Below are 17,315 nucleotides of genomic sequence, written 5' to 3' on the forward strand. Positions count from 1 at the left end.
CTGACTTCGATCATTTTCCAACTCTGAATTAAAAGGATTTATAGACTATTTTAAGACTCATCTCCAGAGGTATCAGAAGGGTATTTAGCTCCAAAGCCATGCAAAGGCAGCGCAGGCTGAATGTAAATTGGCAAAACAGAGGCATTTTAAAAATACGTGTAATTAAATAATGCAACATAAAACCCAGCATAAATTATCCCCTGCTGAGAACAAAACTACACAGGAAGAGACCATGGAAAGGCTTTTTTTTTTATGATGCTGTGTCCATGCACAGAAAATGTGCAAACACTTGGTCTCCCTTTAAACTCCTCAGCTGAGATCTGTGGGTCGCTCGTCTCCGAGAGGAGCGCAAACAGCTTGAGATCCAAATAAAACTGATTATTTATTCATTTTCATCCAGGAGCAGCTGTGCATCTTCCCAGAGAAAGGAGAGGAGAAGGATGCTCCTTTTAACATGAAAGGGATGCAGCAGACACTGATTTTTATTCCCTGTGTGTTACTGTTAGTGGCTGTGCAATTAGAGATGCACATGGAGCTGCTTGTCCAATTAGATTTATTTTACAATTAATTGTAATTATTTGGCTCAAAGAAGGTCCCTGGAATAACACGCTGTCATGTTCCAATACTTCCACTGCTGCAGCTCATTCCCTTCTCCACTTCCCAAAATTCCTGTGTGTGCTTTTCATGAAAGCTCACAGGGAAAAACCGCAGAGCGCAAAGCTCATGATCCAACTTCCACTGGCAGGTCCGGGACCACGAGCCAGATTTATGAGCTGCTGTTTGCTGGGAAGCCAAAAAAAAGTCATTTCAAGAAGAAAGAGCTCGTTCTTCGGGGAGTTTGGATACTGATGACCCAAATCTGAAACCCAAATCCAAACTGAACCTGGCATTGGAGGTGCCCCAGTGTGATGTCCTGACAGATGTCACTGTCCTTTCCCAACTCTCTCTCAAGCTGCAGCTGGATGAACCTGGCTGTTTTCACCTGGCAAATCCTGTCTTGGCATTCAAGGGCTGAAAATTCCAATGGAATTCTGCCCAGTCCCAGATGCCAGGGCTGAAACATCCCAGGGTGACAATGGATGGCAGCAGGAGTGTCCCCAGCATGGATTCAGCACCAGCAGGACATCTGCACACTGTTATTTGTCAACTCTCAACTTCACCCTCTGTGCCTCTTCTTCCTCCACAAATACCCCCTGGCTGCTTTAGTGGCAATTTTAACAGCAAAAATGTTGTTCTGATGGAATGGGGACACCTTCCTCACACTGCCTGTACCCAACCCACTCTGCTAATATCAGGTAAAACACAGAGATGCCATTTGGGACCAATGTTGAGAAAGAGAACACACAAAGACGCAGAAAGAGGGCAGGCAGCAGCTCCTAACTCCATCCAAAAGATGCAGTGTCACTGCCTGCAGCTCAGGGATGAGGGATTCAAACCATTTGTGAGTAGCAAAAAAAACTTCCCAGCCTGGTAAATACCAACAATTCAGGCATGATGTGTGCAGTCACTGAGCCTGGGGACAGATCCCACCCTCCTGCTTCAGACTGGACCCAACTCAGCAGATTATTATTTGTCAACTCTCAACTTCATCCTCTGTGCCTCTTCTTCCTCTCCAAATACCCCCTGGCTGCTTTAGTGGCAACTTTAACATCAAAAATGTTGTTCTGATGGAATGGGGACACCTTCCTCACACTGCCTGTATACCCAACCCACTCTGCTAATATCAGGTAAAACACAGAGGTGCCATTTGGGGCCACTGCTGAGAAAGAGAACACACAAAGACACGGAAAGACACGGAAAGAGGGCAGGCAGCAGCTCCTAACTCCATCCAAAAGGCGCAGTGTTCCTTCCTGGAGCTCAGGGATGAGGGATTCAAACCATTTGTGGGTAGCAAAAAAAACTTCCCAGCCTGGTAAATACCAACAATTCAGGCATGATGTGTGCAGCTACTGAGCCTGGGGACAGATCCCACGCTCCTGTTTGACATAACTCAGAGCCTGGGACTGAGCAGGAGTTTGGCTGGGCCAGCTGCACATGCCTGGAGCAGAGAGAGCCTGAGGAACACACCAGCTTGGAGTGACCCCTGCTCTGAAGTGGCTCCCAGCTCCTGGATCTGTTTTGGGAATCACAGGGAAGCTGCCACAAGGAACTGGCTGGGAAAGCCTGGCTTTATTTTGGCCAAAATCTTCATTTCCCTGCCTGCCTCAGTGTCCCAGTGGAGCACTCAGAGCTGTGTCAGGCCGGGTAGGAGCTCCTTGTTATCCTTGAAGAGCCAAAGGAGAGCCTGGAACAACCACACAAGAGCCCAAGAACCACTCACAGGCTGCAACTCCCCAACCAGATTTCAATAAACATTCAAAACCTCAAAACTTGTAAAGTTTGAAAGCCCAGATCTCCCTCAGTTAATTCCTGCACCTGTGATTTCCCTGGAAAAGGCACATTGGCAGTGCCCTGATCCCTGCTGAGCAGGCTGGCAGCAAACAGACTGGGAGCTTGGGGTGGATCTGAGAGGGGCTGTCACATCTCATCTGTGAGACAGGAGATGGAGAAGTCAGGAGGGGGATCAGGAGCACCCCTGAGGTCTCCTGCCCTTGCCAGGACATCAGAGCCAGGTCATGGCATGGGAGGGAACCCAGCAACTTCCATCCTGGAGCCACAGAAACGCACAGCAGCGAGGCAGGGAAGAGCAGAGTGCTGGGAATCCAAGGGCTGGGATCCCAGGGGATTATTGGAAATGCCTCCTTTGTGCTCACTAAGTGAGGCAGAGCTTATCTTTCCACACTTTGCTCTTTGGCTCACGGCCCGGCTGCTTTAATTACCAGAGGCTTTCGTCAGTGCAAATCCTCTGTATTGTTGTGCAATTACTTCTTCAGCAGGTTCCTCCTGGAGATCTGTCAGACAGGATTTCCACCACAGCAGGAAAACAAAACACCTGACAGAGCAGGTGCCATTATTTGTAAATTTGCTCCCATTGGTGCATCTCATTCTTTGGAATGCATCACACCCAAGGATGCTCCAAGATGTTTCCAACATTTCAAAGCTGCTCCGACCCATCCCACAAAGGGCTTCAGTGCAAACATTTGTGTCTGAGGGCATCCAAATGAACATCACAGCCCCACAAAGGGAGGGGGGAATTGGAGTCAGGCTATAACTCACTGAGCAGCTACTAAAAACCCGGAATATAGACTCTGATACAGAAGCAGAGCCATCAAGTTTGCAGGCAGGTTATTGTTTTGATGGGAAGAGGACAGAGGATTTATTAATGTTTATGTGCCTGGGAGCAGCAACCATAAAGCACTCAGGCACAGAAACTCACTTTTGGCTGCCAGGTGGATTCCAGACCAGGAGCCTGCCAGGGATTTCTGAGCTGAGAAGGCTGAGATCTCACTGGGGAAGCTCTGGGTGAAATGAAGCTTTGCTGCCCTCAAATCCACCATGCAGGGATGAGAGCTCCTTTATGGAACTGTCCCAGTGCCCACACCACAATTCCCAAACTGAATTTTTGTCCCTCGTTGTTGCTGTTGTTCCAGGAGCACAACTCATTGAGAACTGCAATTTCCAGCAGCTCCAGCAGCAGAGGACGGGGCTGGGATGTCCCCCTGGACGTGGCCAAATAAAGGGAGAGGCATCTGCCCCAAATTTTACACAATTTTCCCTCCAGGTGCCAGAGCCAATCTGGATACCAGGTCTAGACAGGTTTCTATGAATTTCCCTTTGCTCACAAACTTCAATTTCTGGATCCTAATTGTTGGAATCCTTGGCTAATTCCTGCTTTACCTTGTCCACATCTCACACCAGCCCATCACTCTTCTACCCAGGAGAGCAGAGAACTCAAGCCATGAACAATGTCATGTCCTTCAAACCTTGATTTATCCCAAGACTTGCTTCAACAAAACCCAGGAGGAAAAAATGCTTCCATCAATAATTGGTGCCAAACACATGGTTGGGATGAATCCAGACTCCCACAAGCCAGTATGGGTTGGGAATTAAGGACCAGCATGTGTTAGAAATTACACAGATCACATAAATGAGTCACAATTCAAAACAATTCCTTTTATAAATTTCTGATAAAATCAACCTAATTAATACCAGTGGATTGAAAGCAGTTTGTGTTGTCACCTGCATTGAGAGCAAGAGGAAAATGAGCCCTGTTGGAAAGAATTATCCAGTTTATGGCTGTCCTGGAGGCTTTTCTTATTCCCCCTCAGCTCTCTCCTGTCACAGGCCAGGATGGGGCTGTCTGTTATCACAGAGATAAGCCAGGCTCTCACAAGCCAGGGCAGCTCAGAGATCAAAGCCATGATCGGGCTGGAAATGGAACTTCCCTGCCCCAAATGCTTTCAGTGTGGAGAACAAAACCCATTTCTGTTCCCTCCACGAAGCTCAAACCCCTCAGAGTTCAGTTCAAATGAGCATTCAGGAAGATGAAGAATTTGCTGAAATATTTGGATGTGAAAGTCTTATCTGGGAAGATAAAAGCTTCAGATTACCCATCTTTCTGCTGTTAGAAAATCTGGGAATAGGTGAAAACAGCATTTCTCTGAATTTATATGGAGAGATACAAGTGGATATTTCAGTGCAATGGTTTTTCACAGGAGATGAACCTTTTCCAGAAGTCCAGGAAAATCCAGGTGCTGTTTTTTGGAAAGAAGAGTGCTCCATATGCCAAGCAGGGCAGGGAGACCAAACAGGTTTTATCACCAACCACAGTTTGATTTCATGAAAATGGGGAAAAAAGCATCCATGGGTTTGACTGATTTTCATTAATTACCTAAAAGTTTTAAATAAATGGAAGTTCTAAGATGACATCCCCTCACTGTCATCAGGAGAAAAAGCTCCATCCTTCCTGGGTGCTTGCAGTGAAACAATTCCAGGGATTCTGGACACAAGGGGAAAACAAACTGCAGCCCTTGGCTCTGAATCCAGCTACTCCATCACCTGCTCTCAATGGCTTTTCACAGGAGATGAAATTTTTCCAGAAGGCCAGGAAAACCCAGGTGCTGTTTTTGGGGAGGGGAGTGCCCCATATGCGTCAATCAGGCTTTATCACCCAGCACAGTTTGATTTCATGAAAATGGGACAAACAGCATCCATGGGCTTGATAAGAGAGCAGCAGCTGCTTCCTCACCAGACACAGGTGAGGGAAGGGGAAGGAACTGTGGGGAAAAGGGGTAGGAGAGTGTCCCAAAACCTTTGGAGCAAATCATCCCCTCTGCTGATCGACCCACAGAGCCTGGGGAGCAGCTGGGAGCTCCATCAGACCTCAGCAACAAGCAGTGACTAAAACCTCTCTCCTGCTTCCCTAACCTCACATCCAAGAGGCACCTTCCTCTCTGTAACCTCCTCATGTCCCTCACAGCTGCCTCTTTGATGTCCCAATGCCCCACGAGGCCCCTCCTGCTCCAGCAAACACAGATTTTCTTTTTTCCTCTCTAGTTAATACCCAAAATTCCTGACCTCAGCGAGTCCTGCTCCTGTGCCAGGGGATCCATCTGTGTCCTGTGGCACAACATCAGCTTATGGCCACTCTGGGAGACCAGGCTGCCTTCACAAACAAGGCAGCCTGTGCAGAATGCACAATCAAACGGCTTTGCACAGCACAACTGCTCCACCAGGACAGATAAAAGCCTGGCAAGAAAGGAAATGCAGATACCCAGGCTCTGGGACTTTATGGGAAAGGGATGTCAACACTCAGTTCCATCATAACAAAGTCACGCAGGATGAAAAGCAGGTGAGAACAAAAGGAAAAAAAAAAAGAGAAAATGCACCCACACACTCCATTCCCCGCCATGCTTGTCCCAGTGCATGGAATAAATTGGGGACATTTGGTATTTCAACAGGTCATAATTCAAACCCTAAAAGTAGCAAAAAGGCAGCCCTGGAAAATCAGTGTGGTCACAATTCAAACCCTAAAAGTAGCAGGAATGCAGCCCTGGAAAATCAGGGCTTTTGGGTTTTGCTGCTGCCCTGCCTCTGGTGCCAAAAAATATCCTCACTTTTTTTACAGGACTAACACAGATCTGCTGCTTTTGTCCCCAGCAGTTGTGACAGAGCTGCTCCAAACAGAGTGAGATGCACAGGCAGCTTTTGTGGTGATGTTTAATGGCTTCAGCACAGGGCCTGGCCCCTGTGACACCTTCACATGTGACAAAACCCACCCAATGATGTCTCCAGCAGCACGCAAGGATGCTTCCCTCCCTTGATTCTCCTTTCCAATCCAACCACGCTTCCTTCTGGTCACCCACCCCATCAGCTGCATCCTGAGCCAAGGGGATGCGGAGAACTGGGGTTTATCTGTGGAAAAGCCACCACAAACCAGCACATGGCACAATCTGGGGACATTTGGTATCCTGTTGGTATTTCAACAGGTGACAATTCAAACCCTACAAGTAGCAGCAATGTAGCCCTGGAAAATCACTGCGGGTTTTGCTGCTGCCCTGCCCCTGGTGCCGAGTCCTGTTGAGCTGCTTTTGTCCCCAGCAGCTGTGACAGAGCTGCTCCAAACAAGGAGAGTTTGAGATGCACAGGCAGCTTTTGTGGTGATGTTTAATGGCTTCAGCACAGGGCCTGGCCCCTGTGACACCTTCATATGTGACAAAACCCACCCAACGATGTCCCCAGCAGCATGCAAGGACATTTCCCTCCCTTGATTCTCTTCTCCAATGCCCCAGCCACGCTTCCTTCTGGTCACCCACCACCCCATCAGCTGCATCCTGAGCCAAGGGGATGCGGAGAGCTCAGTTTTATCTGTGGAAAAGCCACCACAAACCAGCACATGGCACAGGGGAGAATGCAGGGATGGCTCTAGGCAGGAGCAGAGAGGAGTGTGAGGTGCTGGAGTTAATATTCCAAGTGCAAACTCCGAGGAGTCAGCGCTGCTTGTTCATTATCATCCCGCAGTCTCGCATCACTGCACCTCTGCTCGGGCTCTGCAGTGACAAGCATCTGGATTTTAGGATTCCCAGGTAAACTAAGCAGCAAATTTGTTCCTTCCTCTGCTGCTACACAACAGAAAAAACCCATATGGAGACGGTGAAACTCGCAGGGATTTCAGAACTCGGTTCCCTCCCCGGCAGCTCCGCGGGCAGCAGGTGGTGCTGCAAACCTGACAGCGGCACCCAGCACTGCTGTGGAACATCTCCCTGCCCTCTGAAACTGCTCCCGTGGAGAAACTGAGCCCACAAACCTGGGACACACTGCTGGTAATGCTGGTGCACTGAACACAGGCTGTCCAACCCAGGGATGGGGCAAATCTCCTGTGGGAAGTGACTCGGTGCTAAGAAACAGGGATTTTCTCAGCTGCTTTTGTGTGAATTGTTCCTTCTGGAAATAAACCTGGAGCTCCCCATTCTCAAATGCAATCCAGGAGCTCAAAGCAAAGTTGGGTTTTTCCTGATTTGGAACACAAGAGTTGTGAGTCAAAGTAAAGCAGGATAAAGCTGGGACTCACCAAAGAGTTTCTGCAGGTGCAGAAAAGCACAAGTCACACCAGCAAAGAAGAGTTTGGTAAATGCTGAATTGCCAAGCTGAACCAGGCCCTGAGCTGGAATTTAGGCAAAGTTCCCAGGAAGGAAAAGGATTGACTGAAATGGTGATGTTGATCAGCATGGAGGTTTTATTCTCTTTTTTGACTCCTGGTCAGCGTGATGATCTCACTCTGGATCACACACACCACTGCAGCTTATCTCCAGCTGCTGGTTAGTTTGCTGCTGCCCTTATCAGAAACCAAGCTTGAGGATCCAGCTGCTTGCTGAAGGACAAGCAGAGAAGCTCAGTGTGCCACTATGAAAAATGCACGTATTTTATGATTGTCTTTTTGCAAATATTCAAATGAATATTAGATGTGTTGTGTTAGAAAGTAATGCTGGATTCATTCTCTTAAGTAGTGTGGTAAATAGAGTTTTAGCTTATAATAAAATGTTCAAATAGAAACTAGGCTATATAAGATACTTTTTTTAAAGAAAGGACTCGCAGCAAGATAGCAGCCCAGGACACCTGAATCTTTCAGCGATAAAGAATTTCTTGCCCTCTTATCAGCAGAAATGAACTTCTTCCCACCTCGAAGGCGCTGTCAGGATTCAGAGGAAGAAGCTGAGGATGAGCAGACAGAATCCTGTGTTTGAATGGAATTGATGCATCATGGATGAGGTGTATGAATATGCAACAGGCTGTTGTTGTTAAGGGTTAATCCTTTGTTAATGTTTGTCTCTTTTCAGGCTTATTTTGCCCAGAAAAGGTACCTGGACATCCATAACTCTTTGTCTCTATTGTCTCCTATTGTCCTAATTCAAATAGTCCAAATTACTACTCTATTATTATTACTCATTATTATTACTCTAATTGTATAACTATTTTTATTATCATTTTATTACTATGAAACTTTTAAAATTTTAAAAACACGTGATTGGCGTTTTTCACAGCCACCATGGCCACCAGCCTGTCCAGGTTCTGTCCTCCTCCTCCTCCTCATCAGCATCACCTACAGATCCTGCCATGCTCCTTAAAATGGAGATCTAAAAACCCTTTGAGTTCTTTCTGCTGGAAAGATGTGCAAACCTCAGAGCCAGCACATTCACAGAGCCCAAAGAGAAGGGAAAGTCAGGACAGCATTCCCTGGCCCTGATTAATGAATGCCATGTGCAGCCAAACAGGTCTGCAGGCCCAGCAGCCTCAGGATGAGCCGTTTTCCACAGCTGATTCCTTTCTAAACAAGCAGCTGAACGGAATGAGCCCTCCCAGCCAGCAGCAAGGATGTCACACCACTGGAAGTGGCTGCAGGGATCAAAGGCAGAGGTTTATTCTGGAACAAAGCTGGAGGAAGGGATTAGTCACTGCTGGCAGCCTCAGGAGCTGGCACTGAACCCAGCCCAAGTGCTCAGAGATGCCTCCAGCAGGAGGAGAAACCAAACTGCTGCAGGGCTTTTCCAGCCTCCGAGGGCCCTCACAAACCCAGCACAGGGAAGTTCTGGCTGCCACATCTTAGAATGTGAGCAGAGGTTGTGAAAATATTGCTTTGGGCTAAGTAAGCTTTAGCCCCAAATCAGAGAATCCCAGAATGGTTTGGGTGGGAAAGGACCTTAAGGCTCACCCAGTCAATCACAGAAAAAAAATTAAATCACTAATGTGTTGGACCACCCATATTTATACAGGAGGTGGGGTTTCATCCCACACAGTTTATTGCAAAGCAAGCTGAAAATTCAAATCCCAGAATGGTTTGGGAGGGAAAGGACCTTAAAATTCATTGCATTCCACCCCCTGCCGTGGGCAGGGACACTTTCCACCATCCCAGGCTGCTCCAAGCCCCCTCCAGCCTGGCCTGGAATGTTTCCAGGGGTCCAGGGGCAGCCCCAGCTTCTCTGGGCAGCAAAGAATTTCAGCAGTGGCCGTGGTGTGGCTGCTGGAGCTGGCACTGTCACACTCCTGTCCTGGGGAGATCTCCTGAGGCAGTGCTAGAGATACAAACACTTGGGGGAAAGTCAGGTTTTGAGCTTGCACAAATAAGATTTCTCACTCACAGCCTTTGGGTTTTGCTGCAATCCCGATTAATGTGAGATGGGAAGAGTTTTTACAGCTTTAAATGTGAGGGTAAAGTGCCAGCATCTGTTCCAGGGGCAGCCCTGAGTGACTACAAACTACTTCACATTACACTGGATTTCCACCTACTCACTTCAGGCTGGGGACAGGGACAGAATATTTGATCAGACTTCTGTGCAGCTTAGGAATTTTACTGATGTTTTAGTAAATTATGCCATCTATATTTAAGTCAAAGTCTTTTTTAAAAATCAAATATATTCCGTAGCCCTGTTTATCTCGTTATCCATGAAAGATTCAAAGTTCCAATGCAGCTTTGAGCTTGGCTCTTGATTAATTCCCAGCCCACCAGGGAAAAGAATTCTGCTTGGGAGGACAACCCCAAATCACAGCCAAGCAGAGCAGTTTGCAAATGCTGTTCCAAGGAGCACACCAATAAATAAGGTCAACACATGGAGGAAGGAGAAGTCCAACTCTCCTTTGGGGAATTCTGCTAGCCCAGAGCCACACATCTCTTGCCCAGCAGGCCCTGGAGGGGTTCAGGACTCTGTTTTGCTTCCAAAGGCTCTTTAATGTGCTGCAGACATTGCTTTGTCTCATTAGCTTGTAATGTGCATTAAATGATAAAATGGTTTGGGCTGGAAGGGACCTGAAGGATCATCCCATGCCACCCCCTGCCATGGGCAGGGACACCTCCCACTGTCCCAGGTTGATCCAAGCTCATCCAGCCTGGCCTTGGGCACTTCCAGGGATCCGGGGGCAGCCACAGCTTCTCTGGGAAGAAGAGTCTCACCATCCTCACAGGGAACAATTCCTTCCCAATATCCCATCCATCCCTGCCCTCTGGCAGTGGGAGCCATTCCCTGTGTCCTGTCTCTCCATCCCTGTCCCAAATCCCTCTCCAGCTCTCCTGGAGCCCCTTTAGGCTCTGAGCTCTCCCTGGATGCTTCTTTTCTCCAACTGAACACCCCCAGCTCTCCCAGCCTGGCTCCAGAGCAGCTCAATGGCCTCCTCTGGACTCACTGGAGCAGCTCCACATCTTTCTGAGGCTGAGTTTTCTTCAGTGACCTTCTGGCTCCAGGTGCTTTGATCCTGGATCACGCTGGCACACGTGTGCTGCTGCTGTGCTGCTCCTCAGAGTCAGGTGGTGCCTGGACCCACTTCAGTCACAGCCCAAACCCACCCTCATCCCCTTCTCTTGACCCCCTCCCGCTCTGTGCTTTGGGACCTGAACACGGAGCAGTTCCTTGCATCCCAAAGTCGCTGGGAACGTGTTTGTTACACAGAGATGCAGCAGCACTGGCAGATCTGAGAGAATTGGATATTCCCCATCAAAAGAGCTTTTTTTCCCTCATAAGGAAATCAGAATCACAGCTCCTCACTTTCTTCTGACACTGGCACACACTGGCTTGTGTCTCCTGCCAATCCCACACCCCCAGCTGCCTCTTCCCCTAGCCAGCACAGCCCACAGGCTCAAACAGAGCCTCACCTCTGCTCCCAGTGCTCCTGTCACCCTTTCCAGAGCAGATTTTGGGATTTACCACTGTCTGATGAAGCCCAGGAAAGTTTTCCATCATTGCTACACCAAGCCATCCTTGTGGAGGAATAGTACAAACTCCCAGCAGGGAAATTTTCCATCACTGCCACACCTTGTAGAGGAATGGCACAAACTCCTAACAGGGAAGTTTTCCATCATTGCCACACCAAGCCATCCTTGTGGAGGAATGGTACAAACTCACTTCAGGCAAGTTTTCCATCATTGCCACACCAAACCATCCTTACAGTCCCAACAGGGAAGTTTTTCAACATTGACACACCAAAGCATCCTTAAAGAGGGTGATACAAACTCCCAGCAGGGAAGTTTTCATCACTGCCACATCAAACTATCCTTACAGAGGAATGGTACAAACTCCCAGCAGGGAAGTTTTCCATCATTGCCACACCAAAGCATCCTCAGAGAGGAATGGTACAAACTCCCAACAGGGAAGTTTTTCAACATTGACACACCAAAGCATCCTCGGAGAGGAATGGTACAAACTCCAACAGGGAAGTTTTCTATCACTGCCACACCTTGTAAAGGAATGGTACAAACTCCCAGCAAGGAAGTTTTTCAACATTGACACACCAAACCATCCTTGGAGAGGAATGGTACAAACTCCCAACAGGGAAGTTTTCCATCATTGCCACACCAAAGCATCCTCGGAGAGGAATGGTACAAACTCCAACAGGGAAGTTTTCTATCACTGCCACACCTTGTAAAGGAATGGTACAAACTCCCAGCAGGGAAGTTTTTCAACATTGCCACACCAAACCATCCTTGTAGAGGAACGGTACAAACTCCCAAAAGGGAAGTTTTCCATCATTGCCACACCAAACCATCCTTATAGTCCCAACAGGGAAGTTTTCCATCACTGCCACACCAAAACACCCTTGTAGATGACTGGCACAAGCTCCCAACAGGATTAAACACCCAGTCTGGAGATGGGCTTAGCAACAGGGGGATGGATGCCTGGAGGCTGCTCAGGGTTAACCCTCCTGTGAGAAATCCCAGATTCGGGCTCTTTTAAAAATTGGGATTTTAAAATAGAAAGACGGGAAGAATCAGAGCTATTATGAGACCAACATGCCCCTTCAGAAAGGACCTGGCAGAAGCTCCCTGTGACCCAGCCACCCCACAGTGTCACCATCCACCTCCCCAAATCAGGCCCACAACAATTCCCTCCTCTGGAACCACACATGTTCCCAAATGTTGGCTCCCAACACTCCCCCAGCGCGTGGCTCGAAGGTGACACAAAGCAACTCGTGTGTGTCAAGTCCCCAAAAACCCAGCAGGGCTCCAACACAACAGATGTGCGGATGGGAGCCAGGTACAAAAAGCCATTATCTTCCATCAACACAAATGCATTTTTCTTTCTCAAATAACACCCATTAGCAGCTCCAAGGAGAACAATCCCCGCTCCGAAGGAGGACGCGGTTTTTTTGGCAGACACAATGCAAAGATTTTGTAGAATTCACAGGTTCAAAAGCACTAATGTGAAAGATTATTTCACAATTAACCAAGCAATTTTCTCTCCTCATTGTTCCCGGACCATAAGGGTTTTTAAATGTGAGCAGAAGGATTTATTCATCACAATAATAATAAAAGGAAATATTAAATCAATGAATCTCTTTGCATGCAGCATAAAGCTCGCATTGCTATTAAGCTCAGTAGCATTCTGTCACATAAACCACATGCAGTTTGTGTATTTAAGCACCATCTCCCTCTTTTATTTTTCCCTTCCCTAATTTGTAAGGCATTATCCTTCCATTTGTCCTCTAAACACAACCAGATTCAGAGCACTCAGTTCTTGTTAGTAGCTCTCTGCCCTTGCTCTCTTTATGAGGGGAGATTTATATTTAATTTTGATTTTTAACAACGGCCAGTGAAGGAGGTTATGCTGGGATGACAAGGGAGACCTAAAATAAATAAAAATTTGGAGTAGAATTCACTCCTTACAAGTCAATGTCCAAGTGAGTACATTTTTCATGGGTCTGAAAATGAATGTCGGCTTTTGAAGATGTCACTTCCTCAGCTTGGCTGAGGAAAAAAAATAATCAACTCAAATATATGCAAAAGTCAGCTACAACCTTGGGAGCATGGAAGCTCTCACAGTCACGTCAGCCTTGGCTTCTAATTCCTTCTCTGCCATCCCTTGTAATATGAAGTGAGAATTGAGTTTTGAGTTCTTTGCAGTCGACACTAATTCAGCGGGTCCCTCTTTTGTTTTAATAAAAAATTCATCTGGCAAAGTGCAGAAACAGTTACTGCTTAGGAATTTATAAGGTGTCAACTGTCCTCACAGGGAGGCACTTAAAGAGCCTAAGCAAAGATTTCCAACGAGCACCAATCTTTAGCTTTCAGCATCAAAATTCACATTAGGCTCCTCAAAAGCAATTTGCATTCTCTGAGTGCTAAATACCTGGCACCTCTTGTTTTTCTCCACTGATAAAAGTACCCAAAAGAGGTACAGACACCTTCAGCCATCCCCAGGACTGAAGCTGAGCTGATACAGATGACTCCAACATGCAAACCCCACCACAAATAATAAGTCTTACCATGATTGGGACGCCAATGTCCGGCCACAAGAGATCCTCGGAGGGAAGCTTGGGAGAGTTCCACACCACCACAACTTTGTTTAAGTAGGGGAGACCATTGAGCCTTTCTAGGGAGTTCATCAGCACTTCCTCCCGCTCGTAAGTCAACATCACCACCGTGAACTGCTCCCGCGGGACGTTGCCACCCAAAGCAGCCTGGAACTCCTTCCCAGAGCCACCTGCTCCTCCACCAATTGGTCGAAATCCAGTCCCAGACCCCAAAAATTTTGCCTCTGATGGTAAAACGGGGTCAAAGGGAGTGTAGGGGAAGAGGTGGAAAGGCCCCGGGGCAGAATTCCAATTCCTGTAGATATCCATCGCGGTGAGGGTGAAATTGCGGAGATATTTGGGAGAGGCGTAGGGCGGCTCTGTTTCCACAGGCCCCAAGTCCAGGTCACCATTGTCTGCCATATTGGGGTCTGTACCAGCAGCTTTGCCAGACCGGTGGGGGATCTCCACGGCGGGCTCTTCCCGGATAGGAGCAGCTGGGATTTGGATTCGAGTCCTTATGATGGCTAAGACTGTGCTGAAGACGTTGTCGGAGGTGGAGAAGTAGGTCTCCCACAAGAAGCGGCCCTGCCTCCTCATGGCAAGGAGGTCGTTGTCAGAAATGCTTCTCAGAAGAAAGTGCACTTCTGTGATACGTGGCTTTGGTATGATTAAGGCTGCCTCGTTCCACCGGATCACATCGTTGTAGGGTAGCTGAACCTGCTCTCCGAGAACCACCGGGATGGCCCCGACCTCCAGAGCCTCAAACAGTCTCATGGTACACCCGGCGGAGATCACTAAACGGGTGTCCCCGGGGGTGATGATCAGTGCAAAAGTAGAAAGCTTCAGTAGCTCTAGTCTGTCTTCCCTTTCTCCACACAGAGCCCACTCAGTGGGCAGACTCGCCTTAGGCTGGTTCTTACACGTGAACTCCACCAGAACAAAGTCCAGCTTGCTGTCCTGAACAGCCTTTAAGGTGGTGATGATCCGGTCGTCGTAGTCGGCCGGGGCGTTGCCTTCGATCTCCTCCTCGAAAGAGCGAACCTCCTGCAAGCTGGAGCGGAGGGACTCGATCTTCTCCCCCTGGAAACTGAACAGGTACTTACGCTTGACCGGCACCTGGGGCGGGATCTCCAGGAAGTTGGGCTCGGACATGGCGTGGACCAGAGGTGACACCACGATGTCAAAGCCCGGTCGATACTGGGCGTCGTAAAAGGTGGACTGGGCGATCATGGCGCGCCCCGTGCTGATGTTGTAAATGAAGTTCTGAGTTTCCGACTTCCTCGATAGATTGATGATGAGATGGTTGTGTCCATCAGTCCTCCAATATGGCAAAGAGTGCAACTGTTGCTCTAGTTCAGTAGGTTTTGGCATTACGGGCTCTTGCATTTCCCCCACTAAAATTATATACACACAAGCAATATTTGCATTTTCAGTAACATAAACATTAGTTCTGACAGTCGCCTCAAAGGCCTGTTTAATCAAGGGGTCTAAGGAACTACCAAAAGGGTAATCGTCACTGTTGTAGACATAGACTGGAAAGCCAGACGTCAGCGGGCAGCGCGAGTAGTCAAAGCAGTTGTGCAGCCTGCAGTTCCTGTTGGATTTCGGCAGGGGGAAGGTGGCGTCGTCCTTGTCTGGCAGCAGCCGGATGGGCAAGGAGAGCTTGGGCTGGTTCTGAGCCATCAGCTCTTTGTAGGAATGCTCAGTCTGACTGATGACGTTCTTCAGCTGCAGCAGGTCCTGCTTGGCATTTTCAATGCTCTTCTTGCAGGCCTCGATCTTCAGGTTGAGCTTGGCGATCTCGCTGTTGAGCTCCTGCCGCTTGGCCTCGAGCTGGAGCAGCTCCTCGCTGACCGACTCGCGGATGCGGCACAGGTCCTGCACGTGCTTCACCTCGCACAGCTCGTTGCCGGTGCGCGGGCCGAAGATGCGCTTGCCGGCATCGTCCGCGTCGTCGATGGTGGTCAGGTAGTAGTGGGCGATGAGGGGGAAGAAAACGAGGATGACGAAGAGGGTGAAGCTAAGCCAGGTGAGCCGGATCCGACTGGACCACCTCAACACCCACGGCTGGCCTCCGTTCCCCACTCCCCCATTGCGCAACATCGTATAGCCAGTCATGAGTTCCAAAGTCGCCGCGCGCGCAATCACGTCGGATCAGTAGCCATAACCAAAAGAGTTTTTACAGCGAGTCTCTCGAAGGGAAATGTTATTGTGCCTGCTCAACAAGAAGCCAATGGAAGGGGAATTTCATCTTCTTGCCGTGCCGGCGGCTCTTCCACGGTCGTTTTGCTGCAGGTGCAACTCCTGACCCCGTCAGACTCGATCATTGACCTTCTCGCCCACCCCCAGCCCACCCTTGGTCCGTGGGCAACCTTTGCTGGAAATGTCACAGCGTTGTCATGGTGATCCAGAGTCACAACTGGCAGGAGAAAAACGCAGTGGGACCGAGCCAAACTCTACCACTGCTGCCGACATCGTGCATTACCATCCGATGAATATGCAGCGGCAGCAGCCGTCGGGCAGACGGAGCCAGAAGGGACTCGTAGCATTGTCAGTCTCTCTCATCGCTGCTGGGAGGGTGAAGCTCTGCCATTCCTACAAGAGAACAATCACACAGTCAGGCAACCCAACCAAAACGACCCGCTAGTGACCTAAGACATGGTTAGATTTAAAAGCAATTGTTGTCTCTCAAAATTACAACCTCTGGGCTGTCACCTGAGAAGGCGGTGGGATCCATGAGATGTGGACACACATTCTGCTCCTCGTTAGGGTTGTGTAGGGCTGCTCCAGACCACACAACCTCCTCAGTTCTGGATCTGGATCCCTGTTTTTCCCACCTCTCCTCACATCCAAACCAGAGGCGCTGACGTACACCTGCTCTCGCTGCCCGCCCCACTGTGATCCCGGGATGCAGCAGGGCTGGGAATTTGCACTGCATAACTGAGTGTAATCGCCATTGTTCTGCTCTGGTGACTAGAGCTGATGAGGAATTTTTAGATGGAGTGTTTTGCTTTCATTTCCTGCTGGAAAATTTTGATTCATTGCATGAGGAAGTTTAAAGGGAACGTACTCGTGTTGGTTACAATTTAACTGGCTGGCTGAGTATGAGGGAATTTCTGGTCAACATTAGAAAAGTTTACACCGTACATCAAAGCAAAGATGCTGAAGTTAGGATCTGTTGGGAACCTACCTCTTGGGAGAAATTGTTCCTTGTGAGGGTGGCACAGGTTGCCCAGAGAAGCTGTGACTGTCCCTGGACCCCTGGAAATGTCCAAGGCCAGGCTGGACAGGGCTTGGAGCAACCTGGGATAGTGGAAGATGTCCTTGCCCATGGCAGGTAGAACTGGATGAGTTTCAAGGTCCCTTCCCACCCAATCCATTCTCTGATTCTATGAAATTCAGCTCTGACTCAGCTCTAGGCCAAGAGATTTAAATCTAGGCCACATCAATATGCTGTCACTAGAAAATCTCCCCTTTTATTGGCATCCCCCAAGGTACTGAAGTTTCTGGGATATTCTTTCATACACTGGACTTCCCACAGCACTGATGAATATAGAGCTGGGCTTAGCACCAGCTCCTGCATGGCCTCAAGAGAAGCTCATTCATTTCCATTTCAATTTTTAATTAGAAGAAAGTCATCCACACTGGTGACGGTCATT

General features: G+C 48.6%; 1 protein-coding gene across 7 annotated transcripts in view; it reads right to left on the reverse strand.

Annotated features, from left to right (window-relative positions):
* EXTL3 (exostosin like glycosyltransferase 3) overlaps window positions 1-17,315 on the reverse strand; it is a 131,049-nt gene that overhangs the window by 14,931 nt on the left and 98,803 nt on the right. For all 7 annotated transcript variants that reach the window (XM_058802147.1, XM_058802143.1, XM_058802146.1 and 4 more), the window contains one exon: window positions 13,627-16,251. In XM_058802147.1, the coding sequence (XP_058658130.1) occupies window positions 13,627-15,774 (2,148 nt within the window). In that variant the 5' untranslated portion in view covers window positions 15,775-16,251. The remainder of the gene's footprint in view (window positions 1-13,626; window positions 16,252-17,315) is intronic.

The sequence above is a fragment of the Ammospiza caudacuta genome, chromosome 3 (assembly GCF_027887145.1).
Source record: "Ammospiza caudacuta isolate bAmmCau1 chromosome 3, bAmmCau1.pri, whole genome shotgun sequence".
In the NCBI taxonomy this organism is placed as follows: Eukaryota; Metazoa; Chordata; class Aves; order Passeriformes; family Passerellidae; genus Ammospiza; species Ammospiza caudacuta.